This window comes from Idiotropiscis lumnitzeri, chromosome 12 (genome assembly GCF_059441095.1).
Source record: "Idiotropiscis lumnitzeri isolate Australia: NSW breed Sydney's pygmy pipehorse chromosome 12, RoL_Ilum_1.0, whole genome shotgun sequence".
In the NCBI taxonomy this organism is placed as follows: Eukaryota; Metazoa; Chordata; class Actinopteri; order Syngnathiformes; family Syngnathidae; genus Idiotropiscis; species Idiotropiscis lumnitzeri.
The window spans coordinates 2,706,791-2,721,756 of record NC_142402.1 but is presented as its reverse complement, the minus strand read 5'-3'; the positions used below and the strand labels follow the sequence as shown (position 1 = coordinate 2,721,756).

The window sequence follows — 14,966 nt, the reverse complement described above, 5'->3', positions numbered from 1 at the left end:
CTCCAGGTTCCTGCCTCGGCGGTGGACGATGACCAGCCGCCGCCTGCCGTCCCTGCCTCAGCGGCGCCCGACGAAGCGCCGCCGCTCCCGGTTCCGGTGCCCGCGATGAACGACGGTCCGCCGCCACGTCTCGCCTCAGCCTCGGCGACGCACGACGACCCACCATCGCGCCCCGCACTTGCCTCGGCGGCATCCGACGACCCGTCGCCACTGCTTGTCTTGGCCCCGGCAGCGCTCGACGACCAGCCGCCGCTCCACGTTCCTGTCTCGGCGGGGTTCGACGACCAGCCGCCGCTCCACGTCCCTGTCCCGGCGGGGCTCGACGACCAGCCGCCGCTCCACGTCCCTGTCTCGGCGACACTGGACGACCAGCCGCCGCTCCACGTTCCTGTCTCGGCGGCGTTCGACGACCAGCCGCCGCTCCACGTCCCTGTCTCGGCGACACTCGTCGACCAGCCGCCGCTCCACGTTCCGGTCTCGGCTGCATCTGGTTCGTCACCGCTCCAAGTTCCTGCCTCGACGGCGTTCGACGACCCACCGTCGCTTCTCGTCCCTGTTCCGGCGGGGTCCGACGACTCGCCGCAGCTCCAAGCTCCTGCCTCTGCTGCTCCCGGGGTCCCGCCACCGCTCCTCGTCTCGGCCTCGTCAGCGAATTCCATGTGGCGTTCGGGCCCCCTCGGACGTCCGCCTGAAGGGCCACTGTTGGACTTACTGGTCTGGCCACCTGCACGCCCGCCTGAATGGCCACGGCGGTACTTGCAGGGCTGGCCACCCGGAAGGCCGCCCGAAGGACCACGAAAAGACTCGCTTATCTGGCCTCCCGGACATCCGCCAGACCGGCCTCGTTCCGGTCTCGGCTGCATCTGGTTCGTCACCGCTCCACATTCCTGTCTCGGCGGGGCTCGACGACCAGCCGCCGCTCCACGTCCCTGTCTCGGCGACACTCGACGACCAGCCGCCGCTCCACGTTCCGGTCTCGGCTGCATCTGGTTCGTCACTGCTCCAAGTTCCTGCCTCGACGGCGTTCGACGACCCACCGCCGCTTCTCGTCCCTGTTCCGGCGGGGTCCGACGACTCGCCGCAGCTCCAAGCTCCTGCCTCTGCTGCTCCCGGGGTCCCGCCACCGCTCCTCGTCTCGGCCTCGTCAGTGAATTCCATGTGGCGTTCGGGCCCCCTCGGACGTCCGCCTGAAGGGCCACTGTTGGACTTACTGGTCTGGCCACCTGCACGCCCGCCTGAATGGCCACGGCGGTACTTGCAGGGCTGGCCACCCGGACGGCCGCCTGAAGGACCACGAAAAGACTCGCTGATCTGGCCTCCCGGACATCCGCCAGACCGGCCTCGTATACGGGTGGGGGTCCCACCTCCCGACCCCTTCCGCCCACCCTCGTTTTTGGACATGGGGTTTCTTTTGTTTTGGTATGTCTGGAATCCGTCCCTTGGGGAGGGGGGGTACTGTCATGATCCGCGTCGGGCATGACAGGTTTTGTTATTATTTTTACGTTATAAATATTTACGTTATAAATAAATATTTATTATTTATTTTTACGTTCATGCTGTCGTGTTGTTGTTTTGGTTTATTTTCGGTCAGCTGAGTAGGGGCGTTTCCCCTCAGCACCTCGTCCTCACCAGCCACGCACCTGCTTATCGTTAACCGTCACACACCTGATTCCCATTTGCTCACCTGATTACCGGACTATTTAAGCTTCCCATGCCATCAACCCAGTGTCGGGTCATTGTCCCGTGTTGCTCCCTGTTGCTCCGTTACGGACTGTGATGACCGCTCTTTGATCTCGTTCATGCTCTTGTTCTCGTTCCCGCTCCCGCTCTCGCTCCCGCTCCCGCTCTCGTTCATGCCCCTAGTGTCATGACCCGACTGTTTTTCGTCCAGCAGAGGGCGTCCCCTCCGCGCTCTCCCCGCCGCGCGTCACCGGACAGACGCGCCCAGCCGCGCAGCTGACGCTCATCACCTGCTAATAGACCTCACTATTTAAGCCGGCGCCGAGGATCGCTCGGCGTCGGATAATTACTCCGAAATGCTCATGTTCACAGCTTATGCTCACGTTTACCCCTTGTTGTTCCTTGTGTTATGTTTCTCGTTCATAGTTTATCCATGTTCAGCTTGTTTACGGCTCGTCTTTCATCGTGGTTTGGACTTCTCTTTCCCTTTTGCGGTAAGACCATTTGCATTTTCTAGTTTTTCCTTGCTCGGCAAGTGCTTTAAGTTTAATCTCGTTTTTGTTTCCTGGTGTGACTCGCTCCGCCAGCGCTTTTCGTTCTCGCCGCTCGCGGCGCTTGTAATATTAATTATATCTCTAAATTTATATTGTCCCCTAGTCCATAGCTTAGGATGCTCATGGAATGATTGTTCTCTGTCGGCCCTAATAAACATCTGGTCTGAAACTCTTATCGTGGTTAGCGTTTGTGGAGTTCACCCTTCGCTTCCGGCCTCGGCCGGACAGCGCACCCAACACCTAGATCTTGTCACCTGTCCCTGTCCCTTTTCCTATCCCCGCTTAGTTCGTTCCCGTCTCGTTTTGTTCTCTGTCCTTGTTCCAGTTTAGTCACGTTTAGTTTGCCTTTGTTATTTTGCACCCTGCCGCGTTGTTTGACCTTGTTCCTTGTTTTGCCCTCGTGTTGATTTACTTAATAAAGCCCCTGGAAGTTACCCTTATCCCTGCCTCCTCGCATTTTGGGTCCACCTCCTCCTCGCCGTACGGCGATCGTGACTTCACCTCCTGCTCGCCGTACGACGAACCCTCACAGTTGCATTTATATATTTCACCACCCAGAGTAACACAACAGTATTTGCCACATACCATCAAAGGCAGCACTTGACAATAAAACATAAACTACCTTCGTCATTAGAATATAGTAATTTACAGTGCTAAAAAAATATTGTAACAGATGTTACGTGTGTTGTTGTGTTAACAGTTGTGTTTTGTTGAGCTGCGTTATTACGGAATGAGCAGGGTGTGAGAAGGGGAGGGAGAGAGAGCGACAGTGAGAGAGAGAGAGAGAGAGAGAGAGAGAGAGAGAGAGAGAGCGTATAATAGTGCAACTCAGCATTGTGAATAGTTTTTGGTTACATTTAAAATGCACAAAGCATTTACCTGCTAAACATCAATGCGTATTGTTTGTGAATTGCTGCAGGACCACATAAGCGCACAGAGACAAGCATGGCAGCATTTTAAATAAAATTGAATCATAATCTGGAACTAAAAATCGAAAATTGAATCAAATCGGTGCTTGAGTGAATTGTTACATCCCTATTCATTAGGTAGTATAGATGAACATGGACACATTCACACTAAGAAAAACTGGGCCATGTGTTATTGTGGGAGCTAAAAATAAATATACATACTTTGTACATGGACCTCAGCGCAGGAGCTGTGAACATTGCAATTAATCATTGGTGGATCCTAATTCCACTGAGATCTGACACTAGCATCCTCAGGAAAGGTGGGTGGGGTGGGGGTTATTGGTGAGGGGCGTTGCTATAAATCAATGGCTGCCAAAGATCAAGGAGATACAAAGGTCAAATCAAATCGTACACACAGCCATATAACTATAGGATGTAAGTCAAAGCTGAAGTATTTCTCCATCGTGTGTCATAACAGTTATTAAAAACGATTTTTCATCCTCATCTTAGTTGGTAATAAGTTTCACTTTAGAAAAAGCAGTGCAATGGCAGTGTTTAAACAACTTCTATTTTTCCCATCCTTAAATATGCACCAAAACATATATTAATACCTGTAACATCGCGCCATCCATTTTCTGAGTCGCTTTTCCTCTCAAGGGTTGCGGGCGTGCAGGAGCACCTAGCTGTCTACGGGCAGTAGGCGGAGTACACTTTGGACTGGTTGCCAGCCAATGGCAGGACACACAAAGATGACCAACCAACCACCTGCGCTCACAATCATATCTAGGTTCAATTTAGAGTGTTCCGTTAACCTACAACGCATGTTTTTGGAACGTAGGAAGAAACCAGAGTACCTGGAGAAAACCCACTAAGGCTCCGAGGGACAACATGCAAACACCACACAGTGGAGCCCCGATTGGAATATATTTGACAAAATATAGTATCAGATTCTGTGAAGCTGGAGTCAACCTAACCGTTTCCTATCAATCGTACGGAGCATAGACAGACCATTCATACCATTCTCATTCACACTTACATTGACCAGCAATAGACAGTTGCATGAAAGTCATCCATGTGAACTACTAAACTACCAATTTATTGCATGGCAATTAACATATTCGTGGAGCTCAGCAATGATCTTAGTATTGACAGTTTTAATCACATTTTGATGCTTACCTCATGAGCGACTATAGAAGATATACGGACAACTCTTTTTACCCTGGTGTTTCTTTGTTCAGTCCCCAAGGTTGACATGCTGTCCGGAGATACACTATTGTCCCAGACACTGACTGCTGACGTAGTCCCCAGCTGTAGGAACGTTTCAATCTGCCTGTGCTCTTCTCAATCTCAGCAGTCGTCTTCTCTCAAGTGACAGATGTTGAAGTTTTACTTGTTCACACGTTTTCAGATGTATGTCAACATAATCCTTTTTCACTTTTTTCTACTTTTTTTCTTCAGTCTGTTCGTCTGTTCAATCACTGTATCATTCAAGCCCAGCATTATAGTTTTAGGAATATTTTTCTCTAATTTTTTTGTGCTTTTTAAAGTATTCCATAAAGATGAGATGCTTCAATTCTCTTTTGAGCCCAGTAATGATCCCTTGATGATTTCACAGCGACACCCTATAAAACCTACTTTCATGCTGCCTTCAGTACTCCTCCAATGGTCCAGGTCCACAACACCGAAGTCATGAATATAAACCATGCGCATGCCGTCTTTGGTCCATTTTCTTTTTCCTCATTTATCAGTTTCTTGCAAGATGAAGGTAAAAAGACAAATACTCTGTGTCTGTTTTTCCTTCCATCGCAGTTATCAATATTTCTTTAAGTATGTATTCTCTTAGCTGGTTTTCGTAGTTCTCAAAATCCCCTCAGTCTACAGAAAAATACAAAACCCCTCTCTCACCACTCTCTCTTGCCCCTCCCCTCTTGGTCTCGTGTCCCATTAACTACTCACATAATTTTAAAGGAGGTAAACAATCAGCTTGGTGAAGAATGAATATTTTTACAAGCAAAAAAATTAACTTGTTTCATAATGTGTTCATACAACCTGCATCTTAAGACAAATGAGTAAACCAACAGACTCACAGTGAAAAGGGAGGATTCATAAACGGTGATGAGCAGTAACATATACTTTTCAATATTGCACTTTGTTTCTACTGTTTATCGCAATAGCTTACATAAGTTGCATCTTCTCATTGCTCCTCAAGAGGTGAAAGTGAGTCATTGTATCTCTGCCTCTCCATATGTTCTACCCTCCATTCATCATTCCTCCACTCCCAGCTCTCTTGTTTTCCTGATATCCAGGGTCTCCATGTGGAGGACTTGATTGATTTCGGCATTCCACAAATAATAAATACATGCTCTCCGCCTGTTCATTTTCTCAGTGTCTCCACTCGTCACCGTGGACTGTCATTTTTGCTGACTTTATTTCTCAAGTCATGCTGAAATGGGTATGTCTTAGGTTGTGTTATCTGTATGGATACTGAACAGAAAAGTTTGTTGTGCTAACATGGTGGAAATTCAATGCAACATGTATTTAGTGACAAGGACAATGATGGGAGTGACGCAGCAATAAATGAAATAAACATACATTTTCATTTCTGGGATTGTACATAATTATGATGTTGTCTGCACACTTCTGTTAATGGACACACAATGGCTGTTAGAGATGCTAATACGCAAAATGAATCATCCAAACCACCAAATATAGTTACTTTTTTATTATCTGAGCCTCATGTTGTTTGAAGAAGTATGTTTAGGAATGTAATCTGTGTATACACTGGACGCCTTAAAGTGCTAATGGATTCACTGCAACATTTGCGCATTTGTGATTGTATCATGGTTACTGCGTTACAGGACACTTTAAATTGTATGAATATTCTCTGCATCATCTGCACAACAACAATGCATTATTTGCATGGCTGTCATTGTTTGGTACTACAGCACTCGTATAGCCTTCAATTACGTAAAATCATGTTCAGCATTTCCTTGTGACAAAAAAACATTAAATTGTTAGTGAGCTTCTTTTTGTTATAGTTGCTTCTTCCTGCAACACTACTGTGGCTCAAACTACTAGAATCCAATTCCTTGTGTTTTTACATTCAAATTCTGATTAAGACTAAGTTAAAATTCAATTATACAATATTAAAATATATAAATATATATAGTTAATTAATTTACTTTGTACCATAAATTACTGAACATTATAAAATGTAGTAGAGAACAGAAATTACTGTACATAAACCAACTATAATAATCGTGATTTCAATGAGACAAGTACGGTGGCCAAGAAAGGTCACAACAATTGCAAATTCCACCACACAACAACACTGAATGAACCTCGGCACGACTGCAAAAGCAACAACACAACAACATTGAACTACACAGCTATTGCAAAAGCTCAAACTAAAGTGACCGAAACTCTTGCGAGATGGGAAAAGAAGCAAAGATACCGTGGGCAAGGTGTATTGTGATGAATTTCTCTGCCCAAACCTCTCCTGCACTCAATTGCTGAAACTCGTATATATTCTTTTATCACGTCACAACTCTACTACTGTAATAGCTTTTTCTACAACAACACCAACACAGTCATCAAGAATATACCATATATATTCCTCACAAAAAGCATGTCATGTCATGAGATTATCCACACCGCTTATCCTGTACAGGGTCGCGGGAGGGTACTGGTGCCTATCCCAGCTGACTACGGGCGAAAGGCGCACTACACCCTGAACTGGTCGCCAGCCAGTCACAGGGCAGACATAGACACCGTCACTGAGTGGGAACCGAACCCACGCTGCCCGCACACAACTCGGGCTAGTGTACCACTACACCATCAGTGACTCACAAAAAGCATCTCTCTGTCAATTTTGATGCAAAGTTGACATTGTTTAAAATAACAAATCCTAAACAATGTCAACTTAGCATGAAAAGAAACATCATTTATAAGTCAAGTTGTCATGACAATGACATTTGAAACAATGTCAACTTTGCATCAAAAGTGATATTTACTGAGTGACACTTAATGACATCTGTCATAAGGATTCATTCATGTTCATGACAGGTGTCATGATTATGACAGTCTTAGGAACCCACATTCAAATAGTGTTACCATAAAATGTGACGTATTAACATTATTAGTTATACTATTAAACATTTAAGGATACTGTATTACTTCATATTGTACTTGTGGCAATCACCACAGTTAGTCTTTTTCCGCAAAATCTTTCTTTTTAATTTTTTTTATACTCTTACGATGAAAGACGAAATCACTGAGGTGACAGTCACAATTCAGGGAATGAGATATATTTGAGGTATCACATCGAGATCAGTAATGTAAAGTCCTTTCTACTTACCTGAGTTACTTTCTCAGTGACGTGGTGTGTTCTGCCCAGCAGTTTGCACGGAGGTAGGATTTCTCCCGGAGGAAGTGTCATAAAAGCATCTGCTTTTGTGTCTAATAAACTGTGGGTCATCTGCAGAACACATAAAAATGAATTTACCAAAATTTAACTGAGTATAGTGCACAGACAAAAAAAAGAGGAGAACGTTTTCATCTATTGAGGCAGAGGGAATTGAAATGTACAGTACGATGAAGAATTCGTAACAAATGGAAATCAAATAATGCTGATAAAATTTGTGTCTTTAAATTCGTAATTCATATCTGTAATATGGTTCATTGTTAGAATATTACACAGTTATTGGCTTTAGTTTTTTTTCTGTCAAATTATTACAATTTATATTAGAATACCAATCTCCAAACATTTTGACTGGCAAAAATATTCAAAATACTGTGTCTTGTGTCGTATAATTTCCAAAGTAGCAGGTAACATTACTGTAAACCTGTTTACGCTTTAGTTTTCTATTGAAGCAGTCTAAATAAAATCCTTCCGAGCAAAGGTATAAGAACAATGAATAAATTCAGAGAGAAACTGTGATTGCAAAGGAGATGCCAATACTTTTGAAATGAATTTTATTTTTTCATTTACCCACAACAATTCGAATCAGGATTCAATAATCTAGTTTTGCTCAAATTAAAAAGACCAGCATTTGGGGCAGCATAGTGGCAAGTGCTTGTTGTGCTTGTGTGTGTTTTAGAATGTTACTCTGGCTTCTTGCAATATTACAAAACATGCTTCTTAGGTTAATGAAAGACTCTTAATCTGAAGTGGGGATCTACCCCGCCTCTTGCCCAAGGGAAGCTTTGAGCAACACGAATTACACACAACCAGAATGAGGAAAAGTGGTAAATAGTGTAAAATGGATGGGTGCCTTTTTGTCGTCATTATATAGTAATTTGTGAGCAATGTTTCTGAAATAATTTGATATACTGCTTTGACTTTTTAATAACCTTCACATGAATATTAAATATGTTTGTGTTTTTTAGTGCGTGTCTTGTTTCTTTACCTGATTGTTGGTCCGACAACCTGTATCAGTGTCTGAAATCCCAGCAGGTGCACTGCTCTTTCTATTGGTGACTGTAAAGTGTACAAAAAGGAGAAATGAAAACAGAGTAGACAGTTGAGAAATCTATTGTGTTACTCTGACCTTTAAGCAAACAAATAAGTGAAAAACGCACGTTGTAAAATATTTTGTCAACATATAGAAAATAAGGCCTCTGGTCTTGATAACATTGCAGTGGAACATATTCAATTTACCAGATTCTTACTATGTGTGTCCTATGGTGGCTATGTGTTACATGGGCTTCTTTGCTTTACGGATCAGTTACCTGATTTTGTGTTTCTGGTTACCAATCATCAACGATCAAGCAGGGAAGCTGAAAATCTTTGCCAATGACAGGCAGTGTTATCGCCTGTCTCATGTCTAAAGTGCTGGAGACTGTACTACTGCATAGAATTGAAAGGTACAGTATATCCCGTCTAGTGACAATCAATTTGGTTTTAAAATGAAACATGGCACCAATTCATGTAAATTTGCACCATAGAAAATTTTGTCAAATACAGTATGCAAAACTCAACAATATTCATGTCCTTTGCTGATGCTGATAATGAGTTGAAGTGTTAGTTTTGACAAATATTGTCTCAAAGTGGGGTCCCATGCTTTTTAATGAGGATCTTTGTTCATTGATACTCACCTCAGATAATGAACAAGAAATGAGAGAATGTAACATCTGTTCCTTTCCATGTGACCCATTGGGCCCAATTTGATCTGTTTTGGTTTTGATTTGTCTTGTTTTTTAAATTCAAGTGGTAGTGGATGTAAGTTTAGTGACAGACTAAATAAGAAAAACTTAATCAATGTTCTGGTTAACCTTATATGCAGTTCTGTCAGATTTCTGTCCCAGTCAGTGGACCCACTGTGTACTGTGTTGTATATTGGACATTGAACACTGAACAAAGTTATTATTATTATTATTAGTTGTAGTAGAGATGAACACTTCACCCTATTTTGCCACGCCATCCGCCGTCTTCCAACCACAACTTTGGCACCCTTTCACTTTCGTCCTTAGACATAAAAATATTTGTCCTCCGTCCAGGCCCATTCTACAAAAGTGCTTCAGTTTCTACATTTCATTGTCCCATCCTCCCCCACACGCATCCCTCTGCCCCCCCCCTCCAAAAAAAATTAAATAAAAAAAAATACCGGCAGAGGTTTCATAATTCATCATCCATAAATACGTTATTTAATACAAGGACTATGAGACCCGTGTCGCGTGTGGTCAAAAGGGCTGTTAGACGTGATAGTCATGGCACTGTGGCCAGTACATGGCAGACAGTCAAAATAAATAAAAGAATGAGTTTATGTGGAGTATGTTGACATGAAGGAGTTGTTTTGCGTGTTGTACTTCAGATTTCCTCAAGCACTAGTGATGCACATATGACAGTTCTTTTAAGTAAACTGAATCATTAGAATCAGTTCATCAAAAAGATTTGTTCACCAGAAAGGGATAAGATAGGTACTAAATGTTGCCAGTTAGGTGACCAAACAAAATTACTATCCACCTTTTTCATATGCCCCATATATTCAGCATCATATATCCAGTTTGTTGTAGTTACGCATTCAAGACAGGCTGGACGTGTTTGTAGAAATCGTCAGTGAAACGGGCGTCCTGTGTTGAACCACTAAAGGGCAGACTATGCCTGTGAGCACAATGTTACGGGAGGGAACACTTGTGTAGTGTTAGTTATACAGGTGACCATGCGGTAACGCAGAACAAAACAGTGGTCGTTCTCTTTAAAAAAAAAACAACACAACACGTCCGTGAGTACTTGACCTGATTTGGGACAATTACACAGATGGACAAAAACCCACTTCTGTTCTTATTAAATCCGGCCTTAAAAACACACAAAAAAAAACCTTAACGCCCTCTGGCCCCAAAGGAGGCAATGCCCACCTCTAATAATAAAAATAAAAATAATCACTGGCCTTCCTGTGTGGAGTTTGCATGTTCTACTCGTGCCAGTGTGGGTTTTCTCCAGTACACCGGTTTTCTCCCCCATTCCAAAAACATGCATGACAGGTTGATTGGACACTCTAAATTGCGCCTAGTATGAGTGTGAGCGCGGATGGATGTTCGTCTTTGTGTGCCCTGCGATTGGCTGGTAACCAATTCAGGGTGTACCCCGCCTACTGCCTGAAGATAGCTGGGATAGGCTCCAGCGCTCCCTCCTGCAGCTTGGACGCGCAGTAGTTTGAAACATGCACGCATATGGAACTGTTTTAAAAAGGTTTGTAGTGCCCTCTTGTGGTTATTGGTAAAACTAATTGAGAGTGCAGAATAGTATATCTAATACGGTAGAATAATAGACACAAGAACAAGGAATAAATAAGAGTTTGTTTTTTTTTTTTACCAGAAAAGCTGTGTCGAAACTGTATCCCCCTTTCCCAGTAACTTTGGCCACTCTTCATATCATCCAGTGAGGATGAAAGCTTTAAACTCCCACGGCTGCTATTTAACCTGTGGAATCAAATAAATGAACATTAATGGCTTGGCATTTAAATTTAAAATTTTCATCTAGACCAGCAATATCAGACTCAATTCTGTCTCTGGTCAAATTATAGCTGTAGTTTTCCTGTGAAGGGAGTTACAAATTCGAAACCATAAAATGTACAAATGCCTCAGACACAACAAATTGAGGGTTAACTAGTATTGGAATCAATAGTCAATTAAAATAGTTTGGTAAAGGGGGTTGGTAAGAAAAAAATGCTTAATATATCTACTAATATATAAAAAATGTTGCAACTCCTATCAAGATTTCAGCAAGAAACACGAAGTAGATGTAAAGGATATTATTTGCTTTTGTGGGTCACGTAAAAATTAACATGGTACCTGTGAGCACCTGGCAGCCAACAAGGACCACATGAGTAGCCCACAGGCCTGGTCTAAAGATAGCTCACCTGTGATGAGACATTGTGAATTCCTACGAATGAGGTGGGCTAAAGTTGTATTGTATTCTATTGTGTGATCATTTGAAAACTGAATCACCTGCAATTCGTTAATACAATTACAATTTTGCATATTGGTATGTATCTGCTTCCTAGCTTCGTAAATCATATCTGAGAATTATTGTAAGACATTATTACATGATCAGTGTCTTCACATCTATCAAGTGTGTCAATCTCATTTTTGTCATGGGCCACTTTGCAGCTACGGCTTCCCTCTGAAGGCCGTTACGTTGGCGACAACAAATAAATATTTAATCGTCATATGGTGTTATTACGTACACACAAGAAATTAATGGATTACTAGTTCTGAAATCAGAAATCAGACATAATTGTTATAATTGTTGAATAATTGTGTCATGATCTGTCTTTGTTATTTTTGGTTCAGTGTGTGTGTGAGTGTGTGTATATATATGACATAGGACCTAAGCACTTAGCATTAAAAGATAAGCCTTTGGAATAATATAAAATAAAAAAAAAAGGTGAGAATAGCACGTTGAAGCAAAAACAAGTGGGGCGGCCTCACCAAGTACGACAACTACACAGAGTATTGGACTAATGATTAGTTGTAAATTTCATCATTAGGTTCTATTTGGGACTATGTTGATTTACCAAATTATATCTTGTGAAACCGTGTCAGTTGGGAAAACAAGGTTGGAGAGCACCGGGCCATAATAATTAAAAAATTAATTCCATTTTCAACAATTACACTAGGTTCTGTAACAAAATATATACATTTTTTAATGAAAACTAACAATCTAAATAATAGTAAATTATACTTCCAAATTAAACGACCATGTTCCAAACTATTGTGACTATGTTTTAAGAAAAAACAAACAAACAAAAAAGAAACAAATTAGTCGTATTTCTCTTGCGACGTATAGATAGTTTTTCAAAACAATATCGAATGCTCATTTTTATGGCAGGCAATGGTCATAATTGGTAATAACTTTGCATTAGTGAGGTGTGAAGATAAGTTAGCAGGCCAATGTTCAGTGGAACAAACTTATCTAATAAGACATATCTGAGAAAACGGCATACAGTGAAAGAAAAACAAGAAAGCTAAATAATAATAAATACCCCCCCCAAAAAAAAAAAAAAATCAAATGTTATTACCTTGTTGTAACACATGAGGAAGCCAGGGGCAGGTCAGTCTGTGTTGGTCGTGCTGAGGCGGCAGTGTGGGGGTATGCATGCAACTCTCTCCCTTCTCTTCTCTCTCCTTCTGCTCTCATTTCCCATTTCAAGCCCAAAATATCCCCTTCTCTTATCTCTCTGTCCCCCATCTCTTCACCCCTTCCCAGTTGCCAGCTACCCACATCTTCCACCTTTTCATTGTCCCAGAGCAGTAGGTCGGCCCCAGCCTCCTGAAGCTGTTGTCTCTCGGGGAGGGACAACAGTTTTTCCAGGGCCACTGACTCATGTCCTAGGAGAGGAAGGTCAGCATGCGGCGCACTGAGTTCTGTGTCCTGTGATAAGACACCCATCCTGGGTCTGAAGGAGCGAAGAAGGAGGCCGAGCCGCTGTCGTCGAGCTAAATGAACATAAGGACAACTGATGTTTGGAATGCCTTCCAAATGGACTGTCCGATCAATATTTTCCATTCAATTCAGAATTTGAAAAAAAATGAACGTGTAATCGTTATGGAGCTGATTTAATATATTTTGCATGGCTTGTTACTTCCTGTCCAGGGATGCATTAGAATCATCAAATAATTTACCTGTGGGCTACCCCACAACCAAATGGGCTGTTGGAATATGGGACAGAGCCCGATAAATTCTGTCTGGCAAATGTCACAACATCGGGCAAATAATAATTCCCCCAAAAATTGTACATTTGAGGTGATTATCATTTGAGAAGCAAACACAATCGCTCATTACTGTTGTTGCTGCTGCCATCAATTACACTAGCACAAAAAAGAATATTTAAAGGTGTTACACTATTACAGTGCGAGTTTATGTTTCTTACCCAAAGTCAGCCAGGGGAGACGCAGTACTCTGCTAAGCTCGCTGGCTGGAGAGCTACTGGAGGTTCGGATGTCCGCTGGAAGCTCAAAATTAAGAATAAACATGATGACCCGACCGTCTTCTTTCTTTACAGGGACCACGTCTATTAAACAGTGAAAACACACTCCTGCAGAAAGACAGGGGAACACAGATGTCATTGTTCTTTTCAATGGCAGGGAGATTTTATTTTTATTGCACCAAGCCAAGTCAAGATGAGACTCCTGAAACTGAGGAGTGGAGCACTTTTAGGAACATTGTTGTTCTACTCAATTTAGTTCTGAAACATTTTTACTTGTCCTTTCATTCTGACGTCTCATATTCTGTGTATCAGAACTTAAACTACATTTTGGGATAGTGTAGGGCAGGCATCACCAAATGGCGGACCGCGGTCCGAATGCGGACGACGCGATGGTTCGGACCGGACCCACGACCAATCTATGATGATTTTTTTTCAGGGCGCATTCGCAATTCTAGTTAATACAGAAAAGGCGTCACTGATTTGAGCCAATCAGATCTTTTGTTTACTATCCACTGCCAATTGCGCAGCAGACCGGAAGAGAGTGCTGCTGGCAGTATGCCTTGCTAAAAAGTTAGCAAGGTCGATGGGTGTTGTTTGAAATGAATGGACGGAGAAATTTAGTTTTGTTCTGGCTGCAGCCGATTCAAAACCAGTGTGCATCATATGCTCCGAAACCGTCGCAACATTGCGAAGCGCCACTACGAAACAAAGCACCGCCCCTTTTTGCAAAGTTATCCGCTGAAGTTTGAGGTGAGCGCACGCAAAAACATCGAACTTTGAGTGCAGTATAACAGATTTTTACATTTTCGTTTACAGCCCAGCTGCATGCAAACGAATGTTCACTAAAAGTATTATGGAATTAGAGGAAACATAAAAAAACAATCAGTGGTGGAGAAGTTGTGAAGGAGCGCTTAAATGCTGTTGCACAAACATTATTTAAAGGAAAACACAAAGCCCAGATGTGTGAAATAATCTACCAAATCCCAATGGCCCTGACTCTGTTCCAACCCATATTTAAGTCACTGGCAGGGCAGTCACAAACTCATTTTTCTCATTAAGAGAAGTTAAAAAAATATTCAAAAGAAAAGGTGGTGTCAAAGCACATTTTGAATTAGTTTTTCATGAGGACAGCCATTTTTATTGATTGTGTACTGAACATGTTGAATAATTAGGGTTTAGGCTGATAACTCTTTGATTTAAGAAAAAAGGTAAAAAATGTTAAAACAATGCTTAGCACTTGATATATTTCTGCAGGAGATATTTTACAGTTTTTTTTTGGAAGTGGCACCCTTAAATTCCTGGAGCCACATTTTCTTAAATGTGAACACCTTATATTTGTTTGACTGGCAAAGGTGTTGAATGGGAACATTGCTAAATATTTAGTATATAAGTGC

The 14,966-nt window shown here is 42.5% G+C and overlaps 1 protein-coding gene across 5 annotated transcripts in view; it reads right to left on the bottom strand.

The window, feature by feature from the left end:
* The window catches only part of LOC148325173 (voltage-gated inwardly rectifying potassium channel KCNH6-like), an 84,939-nt gene that overhangs the window by 31,552 nt on the left and 38,421 nt on the right, over positions 1–14,966 (bottom strand). For all 5 annotated transcript variants that reach the window (XM_088311870.1, XM_088311872.1, XM_088311871.1 and 2 more), the window contains exons 3-7: positions 13,516–13,680; positions 12,664–13,081; positions 10,956–11,062; positions 8,551–8,621; positions 7,500–7,619 (exon numbers count right to left, since the gene is read on the bottom strand). In XM_088311870.1, coding sequence (XP_088167996.1) covers positions 7,500–7,619; positions 8,551–8,621; positions 10,956–11,062; positions 12,664–13,081; positions 13,516–13,680 — 881 coding nt within the window. The remainder of the gene's footprint in view (positions 1–7,499; positions 7,620–8,550; positions 8,622–10,955; positions 11,063–12,663; positions 13,082–13,515; positions 13,681–14,966) is intronic.